The sequence below is a fragment of the Falco peregrinus genome, chromosome 8 (genome assembly GCF_023634155.1).
Source record: "Falco peregrinus isolate bFalPer1 chromosome 8, bFalPer1.pri, whole genome shotgun sequence".
In the NCBI taxonomy this organism is placed as follows: domain Eukaryota; kingdom Metazoa; phylum Chordata; class Aves; order Falconiformes; family Falconidae; genus Falco; species Falco peregrinus.
In genome coordinates, this window is record NC_073728.1 from 16,524,225 (window position 1) to 16,548,333 (window position 24,109).

General features: G+C 41.9%; 1 protein-coding gene across 8 annotated transcripts in view; it reads left to right on the forward strand.

Annotated features, from left to right (window-relative positions):
* PIKFYVE (phosphoinositide kinase, FYVE-type zinc finger containing) overlaps positions 1 to 24,109 on the forward strand; it is a 67,132-nt gene that overhangs the window by 20,233 nt on the left and 22,790 nt on the right. For 6 of the 8 annotated variants that reach the window (XM_055812940.1, XM_055812943.1, XM_055812942.1 and 3 more), the window contains 14 exons: positions 2,142 to 2,299; positions 3,118 to 3,229; positions 4,990 to 5,134; positions 5,631 to 5,798; positions 10,988 to 11,050; positions 13,084 to 13,213; positions 13,560 to 13,740; positions 15,107 to 15,181; positions 15,853 to 15,960; positions 17,775 to 17,915; positions 18,604 to 18,730; positions 19,921 to 21,107; positions 22,557 to 22,657; positions 23,844 to 23,915. In XM_055812940.1, coding sequence (XP_055668915.1) covers positions 2,142 to 2,299; positions 3,118 to 3,229; positions 4,990 to 5,134; positions 5,631 to 5,798; positions 10,988 to 11,050; positions 13,084 to 13,213; positions 13,560 to 13,740; positions 15,107 to 15,181; positions 15,853 to 15,960; positions 17,775 to 17,915; positions 18,604 to 18,730; positions 19,921 to 21,107; positions 22,557 to 22,657; positions 23,844 to 23,915 — 2,768 coding nt within the window. Of the gene's footprint in view, positions 1 to 2,141; positions 2,300 to 3,117; positions 3,230 to 4,989; positions 5,135 to 5,630; positions 5,810 to 10,987; positions 11,051 to 13,083; positions 13,214 to 13,559; positions 13,741 to 15,106; positions 15,182 to 15,852; positions 15,961 to 17,774; positions 17,916 to 18,603; positions 18,731 to 19,920; positions 21,108 to 22,556; positions 22,658 to 23,843; positions 23,916 to 24,109 lie in introns of those variants that run through there. The other 2 variants (XM_055812941.1, XM_055812944.1) reach the window with 2 other exon arrangements.

Here is a 24,109-nt window from a genome sequence, read left to right on the forward strand (position 1 = left end):
TGTAGACGGTTGTACTGACGTACTTGTTCAAAGAAAAATCAATGTACAGCAGTGTTCTATGTAATCCTGTTATCTCCTCCCCACAGAAGCGGTGTTGTAGGTGGCAGTTACTGCACTGTGTTCAGTAGAAAACGGTAGGGGTTTTTTTTTGAGGGAGGGGAAGTGTTTCCAACTAATGGGACAAAAAAGATGCAGAGAAGGGAAGGGAGTGGTTTTCACACATTAGCAAATTCAGGATTGCTCCCCATTGCCAGTTTTAAATCGGGAAGGCTAATTTCTGTGTTGTCAGGTATTTACCTGCTGTCAGCAGAATGCATAGAAGTATTCCTGAAGGTGTGAAAACACTCTAGCTCCTGTTCAGTTGTACAACTCCTTTCCTGGATGTGCTGTGAATGCATAACTGTGTGTGGGAGAAACATTTTTAAGGCACATCTTTATACCACACTGCCCCATGCATATATGTTACTGAGAGAAAAATAAAATTTTAAATGCTATGAATGCAACTTGGACCAAGATTATCAAGTCCCAGTGCATTTCAGCTTCACAGTGTTTAATTTTTTTGTCTGTTTCCTTCCTTGGGCGAGAAAAGGATTGGCAGTATCACTTCTGTTCATGTCAGAGCAGAAGATGCAGTGTCAATTAATGTAGGGTTTTCTGTGAATTCCCACTGTTTGTTTAATGCCCTTAGCATGTGGAGCTGACTATATCAGGAATTAATTTAAAGCTTAATATATTCCGTTCAGAAGACTAATGAACTTTGCTCATGACATAAAAGGTAGGGGAGGGTCTACATACACTGGGGTGAGCACATATTTCTGTGAACTAGAGGTCAAAACCCTTGAGTTGAAAGCGTTTGCTGTGTTCTGCCAGTTTGTCAAGTTTACTGAATTTACCATGTGAGTTAAGGGTAAACTACAAGGCGGCTGAACTGTGAAATTTCCAGTTGCACAAGATCTTGTGATACTGTGATGTGTTCTGTTACTGATCCATTTGACTCTGTGCTGTGTATGGAAGGGGAGCTGCCGACACTGGTTTTAGGATAATACCCAGGACAGTCACTGCTGGAAATAAAAGCAGAAAGCCAGTCCAGTAACAAAAGTGGAGCAAAACTCCTGGATCTCAGGGCACCCTTGGGAAAGACGCAATAATGTGGGTCTGGCAGTTAACTGGAAAACTGAAACCAGGTAAAATTTAATTACAGCTTTCCCTTCCGCCCTGTTACACAAAAATAGAACGAGTGAGGTATTTGAGAAAGTGAGCTGCAGTGTCTCTTCTCCACCCCTTGGGGTGTTCTGTGGCGCTCAAAATAATCCCAGTTCCCACTCTGCAACAACGGATTGTGCTGTGTCAAGCCAGGGCACATAAGGGAAAGCAAAAGGGGCTAGGTGCAGCGACAGCTCAGTTTGGATGGAGCATAGCCTACACAAGAGTTGACACACATGCTCAACAGGCTCCAAAATAAGTTGAGGGTATAGGCTGCAGTTGTTCCAAGTGGTGAGAGGAAGAGATCCAGAGATTCAGAAATGGTTAATTGAGTTAGGAGGGGTGCACACCTTTTTTTGCTTAGTGGCCAAAGCTAGCAGTGTCTAAAAAAGGCTTGATAATGGACAATACAAAAAGGAATCCTCAGTAACTTGAACATAGCAGTGTGCGTTGCTGTGTCAAGTATTTGCTTTATATCTGGGCTTGATAATGGACTACTAGGCTTCACAAAGCCTAGGTTGAGCACAGATGATATAAAAAAGCCTTTTTCCAAAGGATGGATTTTCGTTGTCCTCTATACTTACACACACCCCCCTGAGTTCAAGAATCGAGTGCAAGAGGGTAGTAATGAGGATGTGTCTTGTAGGCAGTACAAAATCTTGCTGCATTAAAAACAAAATCCCCTTCAGTCTGAGGGTACCCGTTTTGTTTGTTTCTTGTTCTCAACTTTATATAAAAGGAAGGATAGAAGGAGCTGATCTCACATTTGTTTGCTGTTTCTGTTTGCACCTTCACATAGGGTGTGCAGAACAGCTTAGATTTTATGCCTGTTTGCAGAGGGCTCTTGATCTGGAAGCTGATCTGAGGGCCTGGGTTGATGTCCTTGAAACCAGTGCTAAGGTCAGACTAGTAAGTAACTTGCACATCTCCCTGTCCAGGACTCAGTCCAGCTGAAAGATCTTTGGAAGAAAATCTGCCATCACAACAGTGGGATGGAATTTCAAGACCATCGCTACTGGCTGCGGACACATCCCAACTGTATTGTGGGAAAAGAGCTGGTCAACTGGCTCATTAGAAATGGGCACATAACCACAAGGTAACCCTGGTGCTTTAGGACAGCAGGTGTCTTCTGTCTTTGTGACAGAAGGTTGTGAGTTTTAGCTGATATAGGCTACCTTAGATTGCAGAGATAGATTCTGTTGCAGGGAGGTGAGAAAGAAAGAAAATTCGGTTTTATTCATTGCTGCCTGCCAAAGCAGGTAGGGTTCTAACTCTGTGTGGCCCAAAACAACAGGGCACAGGGGGCTGTCTGGTTTGGGAGCTGGTGTGGGAGGTAGCATATGGGACAAGTATTACTCGAACAGTTGGAGAACAGTGAGTGTATTACAAAGACTGTCCAGAAATGTTCAGTAATACTCCAAAGAGCAAGTCTGCCCCTGGGATCAGAGATATATTTAATATATATATAATAGTGTTTGGTGGTTAGATTTTTGGTGGGACTGGCAGACTTTTATCCGTGTAAGTGAGTGTAAAGAACCTGTTATATTTAACTATGTGTGAACAGGATAAAACTGAGATGGTTCTTAAGCATAGACCAGCAGTCCTTGCTCAGCAGAGATGCTCAGTATCTGTAAATCAACCAAACAATATTGGAGGATCACAAGCAGTATGTCTTAATCATCTGTGGGGCACCTCAGCTGAGTTGAGAGTTCTGGCAGTCTCTTCGTGTAGCTCCATACTTGAATCAGTACACTGCTGCCTCTCCACAGTATTTTAACTAGTGTTTGGTTAAACATAGCAATGGGATACTGGTGAGTCAAATAGTGTGTCACCAATTACTCTTTCCTTTTGTACCATAAACCATGTGTGTTTAGGACTAGACTTAGAAAACCATCTCTATTCTTATGCTTCCAGGGTCCAAGCCATTGCAATAGGACAAGCATTGGTTGATGGACGCTGGCTAGAATGTGTCAGTCATCATGATCAGCTCTTCAGAGATGAGTATGCTCTCTACAGACCATTACAGGTAAAAGGAGTAGGAAAGCTGTGGTTCTTGGTGGGTTTGGCTGCTGACTAGAATCTTCTCTAATCCTGTTCTCAACAGCCATTGTATGTTTTCTGAATCAGCCCTCCTGTACAGAGAACTGGGCTCCAGGCCTTTTTCCTTAGTGGAAAGCCTAAGCAGCATTTGCCCAGAAAACTTTGAGGCTGTCCTGTGTGGTGGATGAGTTGTTATATGTAGTACTGCTTAAAGTGGAAGAAAGGTTCTCCAGTCTAGGCCAGTGCGTCTCGTGGCGAACATATTCCACGGAGGCCTTGGGACGGTACAGTCTGTGCTTGTGGCAGCTGTGCTATCATGTGCAGAATCTGGAGTCTGTATGCAGTTACTGGTGACTGAGACACAGTGGTGGTCTTCTGTTTCAAAACTCCTTCTTTAAAAACTTCCAAAGAATGAATATTTTAGATATACAGTATTGGATCTTCTTACATATCATATTGGTAACCACCTTCTGATCTCCAGTGATGGCAGAATAAAGAATTCAGTACCTTAGCCACATGATGCAAGATTGGAAGAGGGTCTTTGTCATGCCTCCAGATAAGCTTAGCTAGCTGAGGGGGATGCAGGGAACCAGTGACCAGAGATGCTATCATATGTATTTCATTGCAGTCAAACTTGCTGAGAGGTAAGAGCAGTCACTGGCCTGAGAGACTGAGAGACTTTTTTTAACTTGAACAAGATCTATCTGTAGCCTTGCTATTACCTGAAAGCTTTCAGCCGAGTCTTTCATGTTCTGCAGCTTCTTACAACAAAGAATGGCTCAGCTGTCTCATAGACTTCAGTCAGAAAGTGTGTAGCCATTAGCATCTTGTCTCCCTTGTGCATTTCAGCTCTTGACCACAGTCACATGGTCTTCCGTTGAGATTGCTCCAGGCTTCATCTGGTGTCTCAGCTAGTCAGCTGCATTGTCTCCATTTGTTAGTAAAAGTTTTCCCTTAACTAGCAAGTGCTTGTTGATCCCTGTTTGTAACTACTTGTAGGGGGCTTGTGTTATTCAAGGTTTAAAGCCAATTCTTGTTCTTATCAGCCGAAAGCGCTGTCTGATCTCATTTCCCCTGGACAGAGTCAGGAGAAACAGTGGTGTTGACTCAGCTGCTTGCTGCGCTCACTGTAGCCTAAGGAATGACAGTGAGAACTTCCTCTTGAGTTGGCTGGAGGCATCAGGATGACTGATGGAAATTGCTTAGGTGCTCTCCAGGTTCTCTGGCACCCTCGCCAGGCTTTGCTTTGATGCAGTAGCCCCAGCTAGAGCCTGACTTGTGACTAAAACCTTTAGAGCTACTTTGGTCAGTCACAGGATCGCTCCAGTAACTTAGAGCTAGCCTCCTCCAAAAGCTGCGTGTGCTGGTTTCTGGCAAAGGATATGGTCATTGCCACCTTGGCTGGGGGTAGCAAGTATTCAACACTGCTGAGCTGGATGTGGTGACAGAAAACATGCAGTAGAATAGACATGTCCTTTAGTGCCACTTAGTCACAACTTGTGTGGAAGTGAGGAGAAGGCAGAGACTAAGCACATGGGAAGTGTAAAGAAGTACTTGTTTCCTGTCCCAAAGAGTTACTATTTCGTGGCAAGGGGGGTGGCTCTATGACTAACCTGGCTCAGCCCACTGAGAGTATCTGATTTTTAAAATATGTGATCTGCACTTGTAGCAGACTGCTTTCTAAAGCTGCTTAATATTTCAGCAGAGCTGCACTTCTAACACCTTTTTTTCTTCCTTGTCTTCTAGAGCACGGAGTTCTCGGAAACCCCATCTCCAGACAGTGACTCTGTGAACTCTGTAGAAGGACACTCAGAGCCATCCTGGTTCAAAGACATCAAGTTTGACAGTGACACAGAGCAGATTGCTGATGAAGGAGAAGATAACTTAGCCAGTGAGTTTCACGCAAGTCTTGTTCTCACTCTGCCTTCTCCCCCATTATCCCCAGTCCCTCAGGACACAGTAGTTTAACCATGTCTTGCTTTATATGTGTATGTGTTTGTGTGTGTGCGTGCATGGGCTGTAAGGATCTAAGCAAACTATAACCTAGCTAGTCCTCTTGTTTCTTATGGTGGATACAGTATTTTGTGTTTAGTGGAACTGGTAAAGCTTCATACTTCTAATGGAGGAGAAGCATGTAAATCGCTGCCGTCTGTTTCTCGGGCAGACTTCTGCTTAATTTGGGCCTTACAGTAATGCACTAAAGAATGCCCAATATGTCAGCATGCACACATGAAGATAAGATTAGAACGATGAAAATACTGTATTCCTTTAGTAATGCACACTGGTCTTTATGTATTAAAGACAATTTTTCTCCTCTCCGGTACCCTCATGATACCCATTTGAACCCTTTTCCTCCCCGTATCTTCCCCCTTACCCAACACTAAAAGACTCCGCCAGCCCTAGCAAGCGCACTTCAGTCAGCAGCTTCCAGTCCACAATGGACAGTGATTCAGCCGCTTCCATCAGCCTGAACGTGGAGCTGGACAACGTGAACTTCCATATCAAGAAGCACTCCAAGTACCCTCATGTGCCCCCTCACCCTGCCGACCAAAAAGGTATGAGGTAGTCACCAGCTGGAGTTGCACATGATGGAGAGCTAGGCCCTAGTAATACTGACCTATTTGGACACTACTTTTGTAGCTGTCTTACAGAGGGGGAAATAATGATATCTAGCTGGCACTCACTGGCAGTTTTGATGTGCTCACCTCTGAGGAGGCTCAGTAGACTTGTTGAAACACCTTCTCTGCAGAGTGTGTAACTTCCCCTGTGACTTTCTCTTTGCAGTTGAAGCATACCTACATAACAGGGCAGATCCACGTATATACAGTTTCTGGCTAACTGGGGTGGAAAAATAGTCCGTGCATAAACCAGTTTGATACATGTCTCTACAGTTTGAGATTGAACTGGAAAAGCAAGCAAGAAAAAACCCCAAAGAACAAAAAAACCCACAATATGGAAGAGCTCTGTGCTGACTTCTAATTGTATGTTAATAAGCTTACATTTGACAGAAGAATCTTACCTGATGAGCAATAAGGCCTAACTTAATCCATGCATGTAACATTGGTTCAAAAGAGAACAGCCACTTAAGTGAAGTAGGAAGAAATAAAATACTCAGTGTCGAAGACTTCTTTTGAAAGTTTTTTCTCCTAAGTACGTACTAAATGGAAAGACTCTTAACTATAAGCAAAATCCTTATGGAAAGATAATGTGCCTGCCTGTTGACAACTGCATTCACTAACTTGGACAAGGGCTGACTGAAATTGGGGCTTGCCACTGGCTTGGGTCTAGTATATTCTAGTTGCTTTACATGCTGGGTAGCAACAGATGTATTCCTTACCTAAGGTTACATTAGCTTTGTAGACTTCTGTCTTTGGCTGCTTCTAAGGAGTTTCTTATTCTTAATTATTATTTCCCTCCCCTCCCTTCAGTATTTCCAACTTTACAAGATGATCCAATGTGAATTAATTTGGACTCCTTCCAATGAATTCATCCTTCTGTAAAGTCTAACAGACTTGTGGATCAGCATGCAAGACTCGCTTTATGCCTGTAAACAGATTGCATTTTCTGAAATGATCGCCAAAGAGAGTGAGGGAGGAGAACTGGTCACAGCTGACTTTCATAGTATGTTAGACATGGGAGGGAGAATGAGGCAAATTAGAGAAGGAATTTATCAGTGCCCATTGTAGTCACTTCTTGCTATTTGCTAAAAGTATGTCTGGAAGAAGGGAAATCTTAACTGCTTGGTTTTTCCTCCAAAGAGAGGAGCAGAGCAGTTTTGAAATTTGAGTTGTCAGATGACCCAACAGTAGGGATGGGTTGTCAGCATGGCTGACACCAGCTCGTTATTGGTTGCTTTCAACCTGTTTCTGGCTCATGCCCTAATCAAATGAAAAGCTAATGCATCTGCAGGGAAGCAGAGGTGTAGAGGGGGAGAATATATTAATGGATTCCTTTTAGGAAGGAGGGATGCTGGATTAAATGAGCTTGAAACAGGCCCAGGTGTGCTGCAGTATCCTCTGAATTTACAGCTGTAGCATGTTTATCTTTATGAGTGTGTGTTGGCAGTAAAACAGGTAATACTCAGCTTGATTCTGGTCAGTGTTGAAGGACTTAGCAGAGTGATAGTCCTGATTTCAGACCTATCTCAGTCTTCGTCTCCTTATACAAAGAGCAGTACATGATGAAGGGGAAACGTAAGAGAGCCTGCCTCTCTTGGAAACTGTTGACCAAATCAAGGCTTCTTATAGCCAGAACTGAAGCTCTTGTGAGAAAGGCTTTGATGACGGAGAGCTCAGAGAAGATCAGAAAAGGCAAGTGGTTAGGTGACTGAAGAGTGAGAGACAGTTCTGTCTCTGAATTATATATGTTGACAGCACTTTGCTATCTTGTGTGAATCTCTGCTGACTGGTGTTTGTTACCTGTGCCTGAAATGTGTGGTCTCTTACCCAGGTTATTCTGCAGGAGTGTAATTTATAGAATTTCCCAGAAAACTGGGAAAAACTGCTTTTAAGAGAATGGATTTCCCTTGAGGGGAAAGTCTCAGTAATATGCCCAGAACTAGGATAGGATGGAGGTGTGAGTCATGAAAACACACCATGCAGAGGTAGGTATTATTCTGCAGGTTTTTTGAAAAATCTGTATCCCCTGCAAATACAGAGGGTTCCTGGCATGACCATCTCTGGAGGAAAAAGACCTAACCAAAGAGTAACAAGTTAAAATGAATGACAACATTTTGAATAGCAAGAAACACTTCTTGGCAATAGGGAGACAGAAATTTCATGGGTACTTAGATCTGGGATTTTGTTTTGTTTTTTTTTTATTCAAGGCCTTCAAAAATTAGGTGGGTCAAAACCTACAGTGCATACTGTAGTGCCTAGAGTAGTGAAATGGATGACTTCTGAAACTTTGACCTGGAAATACTAAAGAGTGGAAAGACTTTCAGCTTGTTTTCCTGGTTTATCCTGGGTGTATTCAACAAAAGATGCCATCCAGGATGTTACAGAGAATCATAGTAATTAAACAGCGAAGGCTAGATAGTTGAGCTTCTATGCAAAATGGGACACAGTGATTTTAAGAACAGAGTACCGTAGTTAATCAGTGACATGGTGCGTTTGTTACTGTCAGGGGTCAGTAACTTCCTTATGACTGATCTGGACACATGTATTGGGCTTGATTTCATTGGGATTGACTTTTGTCCTTAGACTGGATGACAGTGACTTCATTATTTCAAAGAAAATTAAGTAAAACTAAAGATCACACCCACCTTTTGAGGCTAGTGTAACTCAATTTACTCACAACTCTGTAAATTACAGTCATTGGGGAGGGCTGACAGGACAAAACATCAGTGCTAGAAGTGCAGGTCAACTTTGATCTAAGCGGTTAGTGGGTTTCTTCAAATGATTAAGGGATATGCAATTTCCATCAGTCACAGAGGTCAGCTGCTTTGAAGCAATGGCCTGTGATGTACCAGCTGTGTTTTGGAACAGAGTGGTTTGTATATAGTCTGAGTCTAATGGCAGGACTTCTTGTGATGTTACAGGCTGACTAATGTCTCGGGTGTTTCTATGAAATTCTAGTGACTCCACGTTAGCTGGCTTGTAGTATCTTACAAGTGAGTATGGTGACTCATTCATAGTATCATCTGCCTAAACGCAATGGTACTTAATAGTGTGTATCAAAATGGGAAACAAAGTAAGATTGCTTTCTGCATTTAAATTTGGGGAAGAAATTAAGTGACTTATTTAAAATGTGGGGTTTAGTTGCTGTTCTTAAAGATATACAGTTACCAGTACAGGAAACTTTATTTTCTAAATGTCTTTGCAGCCAGGTATCCTTGATCCTGATAGCAAGTATTTTGGGTAGTTAGTTTTTGATGCCTGCATCTAGTTAGAGGGGGAAAGAGTAGAGGATCTGAATAACCATGACACAGTTAGTTATCACCGTTGCTTGCCAAGGATTAGTGTGCTGTTGCCAGGAGTCGTTTTGGTGCCTGTTCTTTTGAGGAGGTGCGCCTTAGTTTTCAGTGGATATCTGTGGATGTGTGCATATTTGTTCATACAAGGTAAAAGATGTTGTTGCTGGCCAGTCTGTTTTGATGTTTAACCAGAGCATTCTGTAAGGTGTATAAAATCTGTACCTGCAGGTTTCTGTTGGAGACCTGTGAATTTGTGTGCACTGTGGTATTGGCTTCTAATGATGCCCTTAGATATCAGACCTAGGAATTTGTATGTTCTGGGGTGGGTTTTTTGGTTCTTTATTGTTTTGATTTGGTGAAGCTGTTCAGGGATGCTTGTAAGATAGTCTCCTGATAGCTAACGGTTTGCAGACAAGACTACAAAATATGCTACAGGAACCTCCTCCTCCTTCCCCCCTGCCCAACATTCTGTGGAGCAATGATGCATGTAGGGGCGATCTGAGGTAAGAAATGTGCGTGTGTTAACAGCAGGAGCTGCTGCCCTGAGGCTCTTGCAAGGTGGAGAGGGATGGAGGTGCTAGTATGCATGTTCATGTGTAGATGCAGCGTGACATGACTTAGTCTAGGTAGTCTGAGGGTGAGCCAGCTTTTATCAAGCAGTAGGTATGCTTGTAATGCTAAACTCTTAATCTATATAAGAGACAAAAGGAATCTGCAAATGACCATCGAGCTGCAAGGGAGGCCTGCAACTTCCCTTTGGTACATTAATTATCTGTTTGCAGGCTGGGCAACTGTAGACAAGCTCAGATTTTTAAAATGGTGGTATGTAACGGGTCTCTTGAGTGCTGCTGTTCAGAGACTTGTGATTGCTTGTGTCCTGTCAACTTTCTGTTGCTTTCTGTTTGTGTCTGAAAGCTGCCTGGCTTTGCATTCTGTTTGTGGCAGTAGGTCTGGACAGGTCTCAGGAAAGGTGATTAAGGGTTAGCTGTGGACTTTGGATCATTGTATAAGCAATTGGGCCATTGCTCTTGTTTTTGCATTGTACAATCCCTTTTTATAGAAGCAAGGAACTGACTAAAGGCACAACAAGCTAGTGGCCTCTGGAGAAAACAAGCTTTTTGTGGCCAGCCAGCCTGCATGAAAGATCAAGATCTAGCAAGCTAAGCAAGGGTAGTAGATGGAGCTTCATGCTACTTCCTATATGTAAAGTGATATATCTCTTGCTTTCCTTTATTGCTGGGAGTCCGCTTCTGTCAGCATGGATTCCTGAAAACACTTAATTTTAGACGTAAACTTTTAGCTCTTGAAAGGTGGGCTGTGTTTTGTTTCCTTCACTGTGTAAGATAAATCTTATGGCTGGCCTCTCTCTGTCTGATGTACTTCAGCAGAGTGTGAGAGCATGATGGTTTCTGAAGCTGCATTTTAGACCAGAAGGTTGTTCAGTGTCTGGATGTTCCTACGGTGTCTGCTTGCAGCTTAACATGTTTGTACTTAGATGTAGAAAAATGTGGAGTGGGTCAACTGGAAAAGCAAAATCTTACCTTTCTAGTTCAGTCTCTGCTCATGTCTACTTTTGGTTTTGTTTCTTCACAGTAGTAAGTACTATTTTCTTGTCATATTAGAACTTTTTGATAGAACAAGAATGAGAGGATATTCTTGTCTTGAACACTCATCAAGCTGTTGCTAAATTGGTGACCGAACACTAAGATGAGTAATGCTGTGTCTTCTGGTGTGGGCGTGTACCTTGTAATTATATGGGCGCACCAGTGTAACCTGTCTCTTTTTTTTTTTTTTTGTCTCCGCCTACCTCCCTCTTCTCTCTTCCTTCAGAGTACTTGAATCCTGAAAACGGTGGGCAGCAGATGTTCTCTATAAGTGATGCTTTCATTAAAGGTAAGGAGAAACTTCAAATGTTGCTGTTGTGTGGTTTTAATATAATGATGAAGACTCCTTGATACTCCTTTAATAGGGCACTGACCCTTTAGAAATATTTACTTGACAGTAAATGTGAACTTATTTGTGGCAAAACTGGTAGATAAGCTAACTTCTTTGAATGCACATGCAAGTTTAAACTTTTTTTGCTTCTCAGATTTCTTCATTCAAAAGCACTCAAAGAAAAACTTTTTTTAAAAATACGTGTGACAAGTCTATTCACAACTTCCCCACTCCCAAACTTAAGTAACCAGTTTTTAACTTTGTGCAAGGAAACGAAGATGGGGTATGATTAGTTGGAATGCTTCTACAGAGTAGCTTAAAGCTTCATCTGTTAAATCTTTTTGGGTTTCCTGTCATTGCCGCTGCCACCACCACTACTGCTTCTGAAATAAAACACCATTAGATGCAGTTGTGAGTTTTAAAACCCTTGTGCCTTCCATTGTGCACTTCCAGGTGCACTTGTGGGTTTCTTTTCCTCCCAGTTCATGCTGTTGATTTTAGTGAGCTTGTAAGAGAAGGAAGTAGCGGGAGAAACCCCAATGTCTGTGCAGCCAGAAGAAGAAAGTCTTTGATTAAACTGACACTTAGTTTTTAACTGAGCTTTTTCAGGAGAAAGGAAAGAGGAAAAAACACTGTAACTTCTGTTAATCTTCTACACAGCGAATTTTGGGCATGGAGCATCTGGAAGAAATTAGTTTTTGTTTTTAAAGTTGTTTTTTTTTAGTACTCCTCAGATTACTGCTGAGTAAGGGTTTTGCAGTTGGATCATGCACTCTGAGGAGTTTTAAGCTTGAAATCTGAAGGCTTACATACTTGCTGATGGAAAATTATACACTACTAACATAAATGGCTTATAATATAGTCAACCATTATGGGAATGGGGAAGTTTATAACTTCCCTCTATAATATCATAGGACCTGTGTGGGAAATAACCTAGGAACTCTTTCAAATCAGAAGGCTGTGCTGAAATAACCTTTGATCGTGGTACTGCAAAACAGAGAACATTTCTAAGGAGTTCCCACAGAATACAGTGATTGAAAAGGACAGGCCCCCTCCAAGTGAGGACTGTCTTATACTGTTGAAACATGCTTTTTGTTTCAAAAAGCAGAAAAAGCTATAGGTTATATTGATATTTAGGATTTAAAAAATTGTATTCAGTGGATATAGCCTTTATTGGCATCTTGTTTATCATAGCAGAGTGATTCTTGTGTGCATGATGGTTAGGTGGATTGAGGTGAGAAAAGGGGCTGAGATCTTAAGTGGTGCAAGCTTTTCATGAAAGAAGATCCTTGAGAACTCTGTAGTATTAAATACTGTGACACAGGCTAGATGAACCAGCCTGCTGGCAGCTCCATCCACACCTGAGCAGTAGCGGTGTGTGGGATCAGGGCTGCAAGTCACATAAAGATTCAAAATCTGACATAGGAATTGGTAGCATAGCTTTTCATTAAAATACGTTTTAGAGGTGTGCTAAACAAGACCTTTACCAAGATATTTTTGATAACTTGTGCTGCAGCCTGAATGAAATATCTAGATCTTCTAATGCCACTTACATGTAGATGTCTTCAAAGCAACAGCTTTTTGTAGATCAAATTAGTGCCTTTGACCAATGTTCTAAGTCTAAAGGGCATTATGAATATGCATGTTATTTGGAATTTGTTGCTGATTTATAGTTAAAACTAGGATATAAGGGTGTTTTGTTTTTTCTTATCTTAAACTTGTTAACAGTTTAATCCCAGAAGAAACAACTGTCTGCTCTGTACTGGCAGTAAAAAAATTTAAGTAGCTTGCTTTTCCTTTGTACCCTCACCACTGTTACAATCAATACTGTTTGCAGCATCGTGTTACCATGACATCTAGCTCAAACTGAGTATTTCAAGAGGCTTAGACTTATGTCTTAGTATATTCTTTCCTTTTCAAAACAGCCTTTCAGAAAGACACAGGCATTCAGCTGTGACCTTATATTAACAAGGTTTGTTTGTCTCTCACAGAGTCATTATTCAACAGAAGGGTGGAGGAGAAGTCCAAAGAACTCTTTTTCACACCGCTAGGCTGGCACCACAGCAATCTGGATCTGCTGAGAGAAGAGAATGGAGAGAAACAAGCCATGGAAAGACTGCTGTAAGAAACATGTAGAAAAAGGAACTTGAATATCTTGAGTTACAATTCCTGAAGCCCCTCTATCCCACCAGCTTTCAGTGGGACTTGATCTACAGTGGACAGTACAAGGAACTAAACTGCATTAAGAAAACAGCATTTTTGCAGTATATTTTGATTGCTTTTTTTCATGAGTTTTTATATTTTGAAGTATAGGACCACAGCTGACTGTAGAACATTCTAGGCAGCTGTTCTTTCAGAGGACTTTCTGCACTGTAAATGTTAATTTTACTTCTGAAATGTGACTTCAGCTAATCACTGCTCTGTATTTTTCTCACAAGAAATCTTACTTGTTTTGCCTTTTTTACAGATCGGCTAATCACAACCACATGATGGCACTGCTTCAGCAGCTTCTGTACAATGAGTCTCTGTCACTGTCCTGGAGGGATATCATTGTACCTGTGGTCTGCCAGGTAGTTCAAACTGTACGGCCTGATGTCAAGAACAGAGATGACGACATGGATATCCGTCAGTTTGTCCACATCAAAAAAGTAAGTTTCACACAGTGGATGTAGGGAAACAAAAGGATGCAGCTGCTGGCAGCACCCTTTGTTTGAAGGGAGGAGTCCCCTTCCTCCTGCCCCCAGCATGTGCGGTGGTGTAACTGGCCAACATGGCCTTTGGGTAAGATGGGATTCTGGAAAAAGCTCTGCAGAAGAAACTTTGTGTCCGGTGAGAGATGCTTTAATGCCCTGGAGCTGACCTCTTCTTTCAGGCTGTAGGCTGCAGAAAATAGCAAAGAGCAACACCTCTGTAATGACTTGCTTCCTTTTTTGGTTTCTGCTGCTTTTGTGCTTGGATTGGAGATGTACTGAATGCTGCCTAAGTAGCTTGCAGGACTCTATGTAGCAATCTATTGCCCTGTAACTATCCATTACTGAGGACTGAACTCCTCCCATGCCAAGTAAGCCAACTTTCTTGAAGAGGAAAACTTAATTATTATGGGATGGTGCATCCAGTTCTGCCAGATGGCCTGGTGTTGGCATTGTTGAACTGTAAGGCTGGAGTTGTGGCATGCAGTTTCTTCTGAGAGGCTGATGTGAAAGTAACATCCAAGGAGCTAGTGTGACTGTGGATCGAAGGCTTGAGTTTACTTTTCTTTGGCAAAATTCACCTTGGGAGGCTGCTTCTGTTCGGAAGCCATGTAAGAGATGAGGAGAGCCTTATGGTTCTGGTAGTAACTCTGTGGCTTCTCTTCAGACAGCATCAGTTGTTGCTGCCTCTCCTGAAACTCCAGTTCAAAGAGCAGATGTTCAGAAGTGAAAGCTATTTGTAGCTGTCTGCTGTTTTTGCATGCTGGTAACAGAAATGTCCACTGAAACATGTTATTCAGAAACCTGTTTCATGTTGTTTATTACTCCTGTGATTGGTTGTGACTGTAGGCACTCCAGTCAAGTGTTTCATGTGTTCAAATAGTAGGTAGAGGTTGGTTTGGTTTATTTTTTTTTTTTTTTTTTTTTTTTTTTTCTTCACCCCCTCTCCCTTCTCTTTCCTTACATGTTGTTTGTTGTTAGCGGAAAGGGCATGTGCAAACGTATATGCTCCCTGTGGCCTATAGAAGTTAGCTTCCCTTATTGTCTTCCAGAGTGTACCCCCAGCTTAACAAACACGGATGTATTGGGAGGGGTGTAGAGATCCTGGAACCTAGTACTTGTTTTCATATTGTCCATAGTTTGCCAGACTTTAAAGGAAAAGAGTTGTGTGTCCAGCATGACTGTATCTGATCTTTCATCTGATAATTGAGGGTGTAGCTGATGCTTGCGCATCAGCCGCAAGAGGTATTCTGTGTGTTAGGTTTACTGCACTAGAAGTTATGGGAATGTGTAGTAGTTCTAAAAATGTTCTTTGCTTTGTTAGATTCCTGGTGGAAAGAAGTTTGACTCCATGGTGGTGAATGGATTTGTTTGCACTAAGAATGTTGCACACAAAAAGGTAATGTAGGCTTGATTGATCAAGTGCTGGCTGTAGTGCATGTTGAGGAAACAAGTGTGCTGTGATTTTCTTTCTGTGTTGTGAAGTTTCTCTTGCCACTCAGGAGGTTTGTGAACTTTATCTAGTTGAAGACCCTAAACAAGAACAGCTTTTAAAGCATTTCTTTGTCAAGCTGTGTTCTTGTAGCCTAGAGATTCTGGGGGGGGAAGCTTTCCTCATGCATGTATGGAAAAACATCCTTTCCACCCCTACCACCCCAGAAGGCATCTAATAGTTACCCTAAGTTTTAGCCAGGAAAAGGCATTTGTGGTTTGCACTTAAGACAATATAGTAATGTCAGCCTTCAAATAAGGCAGGAGGTCAAGCTAGAAGTGATCTGGATGGAGGCTTGCTCTAAAGTGTATCAAGACTTGGGGGTGAGAGTAGAAACCTCTAGCATTGCACTCTTCCTGGACAGTGCTGTGAAATTCCAACAACTGGATGTAACATCTTCATAAGAAGGAAGAATGTGTATGTAGTTGGATCTGCAGGAGGATGGTAGCTAAGACACTTTTATTTTGGGGGGTAGGGGCAGGGAATCAATCATGGGGAAGCCTGTCTTTTTTTCTTGTGTACTTTTTCCATTTCAGGTGTTTGTGGTTTTATTTTAACTATTTTTGTATCTGTCTTAGATGAACTCTTGCTTAAAAAATCCCAAAATTCTTCTGCTGAAGTGCTCAATTGAGTACCTCTACAGAGAAGAAACAAAGTTTACCTGCATAGACCCTATAGTACTTCAGGTAAGAGCATGCTTTTGTTCTTGGTTAGAACAAGCAAAATGATGATCAGTGCACATCTGGTTTTTTTCAGTGAGTGGGTTCACATAGGAAAGAAAAATTTCCTCTTCGAGCAGCTAGCAAAGAAAACTGCTGCAGTAAATACAGTACAGACTTGTGGTCTTGTGATGAGGGGTTTTGTTATTGAGTTACACGTACTGAGAATGATCTTTTGATCCTCACAATTAAATGCAGCACTTAAGAAAATATTTTAGGTTTAATGATATGCTGTAAAAGGAATTTAGGGTTCAAAAGTCAGAGCTAGATACGGTTTAGGTGTGTGAAGAAACATTAGAAAAGTCAGTATAGCTGAGAGTTAGGTTGCAGCCGTGTTACTTCTTGTCAGGCTTGAAAAAATGGGACAACAATGAACCTAATGAAGTGATGAACTACAGAATGTCGCTTTGGAACAGATGCCCTGCCCCTGTGAGCGGGGAGGTGCCTTTAAGTAAGAAAACACTGAAATGGATTGACCTTTTCGTTAACGCACTGCATTCCTGTCTGAGAATCTGTCTTCAGGTGTTTGCCGGCATACTCATAGCAAGGGTATTTGGTGCTCTACTGAGCTTGGGCTATAACGTTTGTTTTGTTATTTGACTATTTCCTTAGCATGTATTTAAGACCATTTCTGTTTGGGGGTTGTTAGACAGGATTGCAAGTGTGAAAGCTTTTGCAATGGAACTTGTCTCTGCCTAGTGAGTTGGTTTTCTAGTAAAAGCTTAAACTGAGACTTGTCCGTTGTCTGAATGGGGTAGAAGTATCTATGGTACTTTTAAAATATTGGTCTCTGATTATTAGTCTGCTTCGTAACTACTTTATATATATCATAACTACTTGTGTATCTGCATGAAAGTCCTAATGGACAGAAAATGCTAGTGAAATAGTAGTTCAGTTGAGAAGGTTAGCTTCTGGCATAACTTTTATCTTTGCTACCCTAATGTGAATGTTTGTGTACTGAGGAGCTGGCAAACTGGTTTTGTGGTGTCTTTCTCTGGCATGGAAGTTTTAAAACCTGACTGATGTGAGCTACAATAACACAGTTGAGAATACCTGGCTTGGGAAGCTGTATAGTGGTGTAGGCCTTCAGTTCTGACGGAGTTGCAGGCCTGCTTCCTCTTTCTGTGCATGGTAATAAAAGTGCGTGGGGAACAGTGAGATGAAGCCAGAAAGCGGGCTTCATCTTCTAGCCCCAGAGAGATTAGAAGAACAACTTTACAGTGTGCAGCATTTGGGATCCCACTCCAGAAGCACTGTCCCCAAGTGCAGATTGAGGGACCGACGCTCTGTGTATAGGTTTGTAGGGGTGTAGAGCATCGGCATACTCTTCATGAATGGAAGTGTCCCTGACTGCCAGCACTCAACATTAGCATGGATCTGAAAATGGAGAACGTAATATTGCAAACAGCTTTGGTTTAGGATGCTCTAATTCTAGCACCTTTTGAGCATAAAGCCTTTTTTCCATGTAAGGAGATAGGTGCATATATGCATGTTTGGATTCTGCCACAAGTCTCTTACTTCAGGCTGTCATTGGACTATATCCTCGTGCGCAATTAGTGTATAACAAATTACTGTAAACTGGATGTTGTGCTGTGGGGGTGGGGGAAATGGGCACAATGGGCAACTGACAGTGCTTTCTGGATAGCGAGTTTCCCTCCTTATAGGAACGGTCCATATATATATAATATATATATATATGAGTAAGTAATATTAAACATTTAAGTGGGGTTTTTCAGAGGGGTTTGCAGTAGTTAACTGCCAAACTTTGTTCCTGTCTGCAGGAAAGGGAGTTCTTGAAGAACTATGTACAGCGCATAGTTGATGTCAGGCCTAATTTGGTCCTTGTTGAGAAGACTGTGTCCCGCATTGCTCAGGACATGCTCTTGGAGCATGGTATCACTCTGGTCATCAATGTCAAGCCGGTGAGCGTTTCCTGTCAGACTGGGCCTTGTGTTGGATCTCTGTATTTTCTTCTTACAGCAAGCTCCCTGGAGAAAGCAAAGAGTTTTCTTATTTTCTTCTCTAACTAAACCTGAGCTCTTTTTTGATAGTACTTCTCTTCCAAGGAGATAAAACAGGCAAACCTAGCGAATGCAGTTTCCTCAGCTCTTCACAGCTGTTCTGCTGTGTCCTTGCTTGGTAGGTCCTTGTACCCTGGCTTGACTGTAGTTAACTCTGACACCTATTTGTGGCAGATATCCTGCATGGGTCCTCACTGGTCGCCAGAGAGCCTCTCTGTCCCTGTGAGACAGGGTACAGACAGCCAAACAGAGCAGCTGTGGGAGTTGGCTGAGCTCCTGATAGCCAGCCCTGTGCTGACTGCGCTGTACCTCCTGGAGCTCTTTTCACTTCAATAGATCCAGACGTCTCCAAGGAAGGGCACAATCTTAACTTCTCACCAGAAATATTTACCCAACTGCTTTTCTAAGATTCTAGTATATTGCGGGTGTGTGTTTGTGTGACTGGGTTTAACCCCGAGTTTGCATCTCAGTGAGAAGCTTCCTGGATCACTCTGGCTTTTTGTTGGTTGGTTGGGTTTTTTAGAGCAAGCTAAGGATGCTAGTGTCCTCTTTGCACCGTAGATTCTTACTGTTCTTTCCACTTTCACAGCAAGTGTTAGACCGGGTAAGTCGAATGACCCAGGGAGACTTAGTGATGTCAATGGATCAACTGTTGACCAAACCACGTTTGGGAACCTGTCATAAATTTTATATGCAAGTTTTTCAGTTGCCCAATGGTGAGTAAAGCTTGATGTGTCTTAGCTTGTGTGTGTGAAAGGATAAATACTTGCTCCTCTTAATTAGACCTGAACTGTTGGTTGCCTTGTGTGATCAAGTATTATCCTTCTTGCTCATCTTTCTTTACTTCTGTTAGATCTTGGAACTACAGTGAACTGGCTGCAGACACAAAAGCATGATCTTACTAAGATGAGACGTACCAGACTTTAATTAGGCTGGCTTCTTTCTTCCAGACTGGTTTTTCTCTTTCCACCACCCTGGAGCTTGTCTAGTCCAACTTCCTGTTTTGAACAGGAAGGATTAATTTCAGTGCAGGATCAGATTTCTCAGGTCTTTGTCAGCCAACTATTGAAAATACTAGAGAACAGAGATTTTGTAGCCTGTCTGGGCATCGGTTCAGTTGCTTAATCATTTTGCCATAAAGAATTCTTCTACACAGAAACAGAATCTTTTGGGGTCTCTTCCAACCCAGGCTGTTCTATGATTATCATATAATCATTAACATATCCTTAACATATTAACATAGCCTTAACATATCCAATGAAAATTTGCCTTGTTGCAATTTGTATGCACTGGCCCTTGTTCAGTCATTGTGTACCTTTGAGAAATCGGATTTCTTTGTATCCCCCTTTAGGCAATGGAAGTCTGCAAAGGAAAAAATGCTGTTTCTGGTTACTAGTGGTACTGGCACACATAAATTCTATTGACACATATCTTTGTGGAGATGCAGTCTTGGCATCACTTCCACTTTTTCCCCATGCCGTCTCCCAGGCTTTAAATTGCACTCAAAATCTTGCAGGCTTTTGACTTGTAAAGATGAGCAAATATGCCTGGAAGGATAGTGGTTCTTTTGCTTCACTGCTGCAGAATCTACACTGATCTTAGAATACACTGTTTAGGCCAACGTGTTTCACGTGGCCTTCACTTGGAGTTTACGATGATTTGTTTTACCAAGCAGGAGAAGTTTTTACAGCAAATGCTTGTTATGTTTGCAAAAATAATTTATTTCAGTACAGTGCTGTGATTTTCTGCAGCTGGGTTGTGCTACCAGTGTTACTTGCTCTTAGTTTCTGTTACGGTCTCTTCAGTGTGTGAGAACTATAGCTAACCTGCTCTTAGGTGTCATCCAAATTCTTACAGGTTTTTGGGTGTCTTTTTGTTGGTGGGTTTTTTTTTTCCCTTCTCTTAGATCAGACAAAAACCCTGATGTTCTTCGAAGGGTGTCCCCAGCACCTGGGTTGCACTATCAAGTTGTGTGGTGCTGCAGAGTATGAGCTGGCCCGTGTGAAGGAGATCCTGATCTTCATGGTCTGTGTGGCTTATCATTCCCAGCTGGAAATCTCTTTCCTTATGGATGAGTTTGCCATGCCCCCTACTCTGACCAAAAACACCTCCTTTCACTCCCTTATTGAGGAGCCAGGAGATGAAAATGAACAACAGAACCTCTTCAGTGGTGAGGATTTCAGCACAGCCGTTGGAGACATTGAACTAACCTCTGAAAAGCTGCCTGTGATCTCTGAGTCTGTGTCCTCTAATGAGGTCAGCATGCTTGAACAAAGAGGTTTATTTGAGAGAGGCGATCAAGAGAATAGTCAGCTGGCAATAGCATCCTCAAAACAGCAAGAGCACCACAAAGCGGAGTCGCCATTTCCAGTGTTCAACTCTGTACCTCCAGCAATACCTGAAACATCCCTGCTGCCTCTCCATGGCATGGATCAGCACTTGGTCACTCTGGATGGCCAGACATTAGAGCCTCTTCAACAGGCAGATGATCTGCAGGAGTCCAAGAGTCAGATGAGAGTCTTCAGAGACCCCCTCCAGGATGATACTGGTTTATATGTCACGGAAGAGGTAACTTCTTCTGAGGACCGTCTCAAGACTTACTCGGCAGCATTCAAGCAGGAGTTGAAAGATGTCATTCTCTGTATTTCTCCTGTACTGACATTTCGCGAACCGTTTCTTTTGACTGAAAAAGGCATGAGGTGTCCTGCCCGGGAATACTTCCCTGAGCAAGTTTATTGGTCTCCTCTCCTCAGTAAGGAATACAAGGAGTTGGAGAGCAGAAGAAAGAGACAATTATTGCGGGATCTCTCTGGGCTACAAGGGATGAATGGGAGTATCCAAGCCAAGGCTATCCAAATCTTACCTTCTCATGAGTTGGTTAATACTAGAATAGCAGAACATCTAGGTGATAGCCAGAGCTTAGCCAGAATGCTTGCTGACTATCGGGCCAGAGGAGGGAGAATACTACAGAAAAGCACAGATCCCTTTGCCCAAAGTAAGGATGTGTCTAGTGTCCCTACTGGAAAAACTGGGTGTAAAATTGAAGAGGATGAGAAAGGACTGGCTCAGAGTGAATCCTCATGGTCTCATAAGGTAAGATTAAAAGCTGTGCTGCTGAAAACTCAGATTACGTCAGTTTCTCCTGGTAATACAGGTGGTGTGGTGTCTGATATTAAATGTTAAACAGAGCAGATTTAATTTGCTTGTGAGGTTTTATTTGGTTGTCTTTTTTTTTTGTTGTTGTTGTTGTTGTTTTGTTTTGGGTTTTTTTGACTGGGTCAAAACTGCTTTTTAGATTGCAGTGCTCTGGGCAAGCCAATACAACCAGGGACTATGTGGATATAAGAAAGCAGAACAAGAGACTGATTGCAAAATTTTCCTGAGAAGGGAAGAGATAGTGAAACACTACTTCAAATCATAGATAAAGTCAGCCTGGAGTCAGTGTAGTACATTGCCTGTTCAGCTCAGCTGTACGTGACTAATTTCTGGAAATGAGTACATGAAGGGAGAGCAAACTTAAAGAAGTTTCTGAAACTGAGCTTTCTTGCTGCTGATATTGGTGATTTCCAGAAGTGTAATGTTTGCATCTTCAGAGGTTTTATTCCATGGAAACAGCAGTGGGCTCTGATTACATTGAAGTATTAGATTGTTTGTAAAAGTTTGGGTGATCTGAAGAAATCTGAGAATCTCATAAGGGATTGCAGGAAATCTTTTGAAATTTCAAAGCAAGGCAGTATGTGCTTGTAATCAAAATATTTAAAGTTTTGGGAAACTGCCATGAAAACAACTAACTTCTATCTGAGGAAAAGGATCTTGGGACTTTAACTGCAAGCCATTCAGGGAAAAAGTCTATGAACGTGAGTGAGATAGTCAAACATTTTAATTGCTGAGCCAGTCAGTTCTCAAGTTCATGAGCAGAAGTCGCTTTTTAATTGGTGCTTAAACGTAAATCTGTGTAGCTTCACAGGCCATAATCTTAGAAACTGTAAGACAAGCCTTTGCTCTGGATCAGACTGGTTCATGCTGTTTTAAATTTATTCAGTGATCAAAGAAAAGTATTTGGTAACTTCATAGTTGTGTGGGGTGTGGAAGGGGGAACAGCTCCATTCCAGCAGCAGCGTGGTAAATCTCTTCACGAGGACAGAAAGTTGGAGTCTTTCTGTAGCCGGAATGAGTAATTGAGGCATAATATATTGGCAGAGTTTTGACTCTAACATGTCCTAAACTGTACAGTGCTTTGGAGACTCTAGATCTTTGTCTTGGGGCTTTTGTTGTTTTTTGTTTCCTTTAGCTTTCCACGCACAAAAGCGTATGCATTGGTTTCATTATGCATGTTAGTTATGCTGTTCTAAAAACTGCAGGTAGCCATTATACATGGTACAAATCGACCTGAAGCTCAGAGATAATGCAAGGTTAATCTGTACAAAAGGAGCAAGCAGAGACTCATGTTTAAATAAAACTACTAGAATAGCATTTTGTTGTTGGGAGTTCTATGTGTTCTGGTCTCTGTAACCAGTAAATAAGTTGTTTTCTCTCTGTCAGGTGGATTGCCTGAGTCCAGTAAACCATCAGAGGCTCTGTGTTCTCTTCAGTAGCTCTTCTGCTCAGTCCAGCAATGCTCCAAGTGCCTGTGTTAGCCCCTGGTATGAAAACGACTCCTCTACAACTTGTATAGTTGCTTTTTTTCTTTTTTCTTTTTTTTTTTTTCTTCCCAAGGCAAGGTCAGTGTTTGCCTCGTATAGCAGTATTTCTTTGAGGACTCCTTGGTAGGTTGTGCCCATCCTGTAACAGGAACTGTTGCCAAAGTAACTTTATCTTGCCGGGTTGGGTGGATCCAGAGCAGTATACCATAGCCATTGTAATCCCGGCATGAATGAAAAAGCCCAGCCTAAACCAGAATGCTTTAGTTAGTCCTTTCACTGCAGAGTAATAAATGTGTGGGGAGGGCACTGCATGAAGTCTTGTGGGGAAGAGTTAGTGTATATAAACACGGAAGAATGTCCAAGCCCCAAAACAAACCTTGAGGGAATCTCAGAATACTTGCAGATTGTATTATCTGAGAGTGCCGTTTTAATATATTATTAACTTTCTCATATTATAGTCAGTGGCATTAAGAATTTCCAGTTTAGGGGGCTGTAATTTGTTAATTGTGTGCAACTTATGACATGCTTTTAGCTCTGCTAAACGGGACAAGTCTTGGGGTTTCATCATCTAGCTCAGGTGAAAATATAGAGGTGGCTCACTTACAAGAAAAGGTCTAGACTTGCTGTAAAAGCTTAGGAATGAACCAAAGAAGGTGGGCATAAGCCTACGGAACAGCAACAGTAAGAGGATGTAAATTACTGATATTAGAGATGTTTGAATTGTGACACTTCAACTGATAAACCTTTTAAATGGCTTGATCCCCTCAGGTTCTGAGAAAACAAAAGTTGCTATTGAGTTTTCTGGAAGAATAAAGTTTTCTTAAGGTTTTTTTCATCTTCTGGATGTACTGTTTTTGTCACTGTTTAAATGTTAGTGTTTGAGGCTTCAAGCTCTCTAGACTTCTGTGCATAGATATTGTTGAAAATGATCTTTAGAAGTGTGGTTGAATTGTATTTGACTTTTAAATGTCAAGTTGAAAGTTGTTCTTGTAAGACTCTGATCTCATTGTTAACAAACTTGACAGCAGGGATCCAAGGAAGGGTAGCCAAGAGGAAAAAAAAGCCTTTGAAGGTGTACAGGGCAGACAAAAAGCTAGCAGCAGGTGTAAATCTGGGCAGCTAAAGGCTATTGCACAGCTAACAGTGGCAATATCCACCCTCTAAAGCTTTTCTCTCTCTGCTTTAGGATTGTGACCATGGAATTCTATGGGAAAAATGACCTGACTCTAGGGATTTTTCTGGAGCGCTACTGTTTCAGGTGAGGGGGAGCTCGTTCTAAGTCTCATTCTAAACAAAACAAAAGCTTTTGATCGCTCTGTGAAGTCGACCTGTTGCCCTCTTCACTGACTCCCTGTGCACTCAGGACAATAGCATGCAAGTCTGCAGAGCCAGATGTGTCCTAGTAAAGCTTACCACTTAAATCTGTGGCTCCCTCTGTATTATCATGCTGCA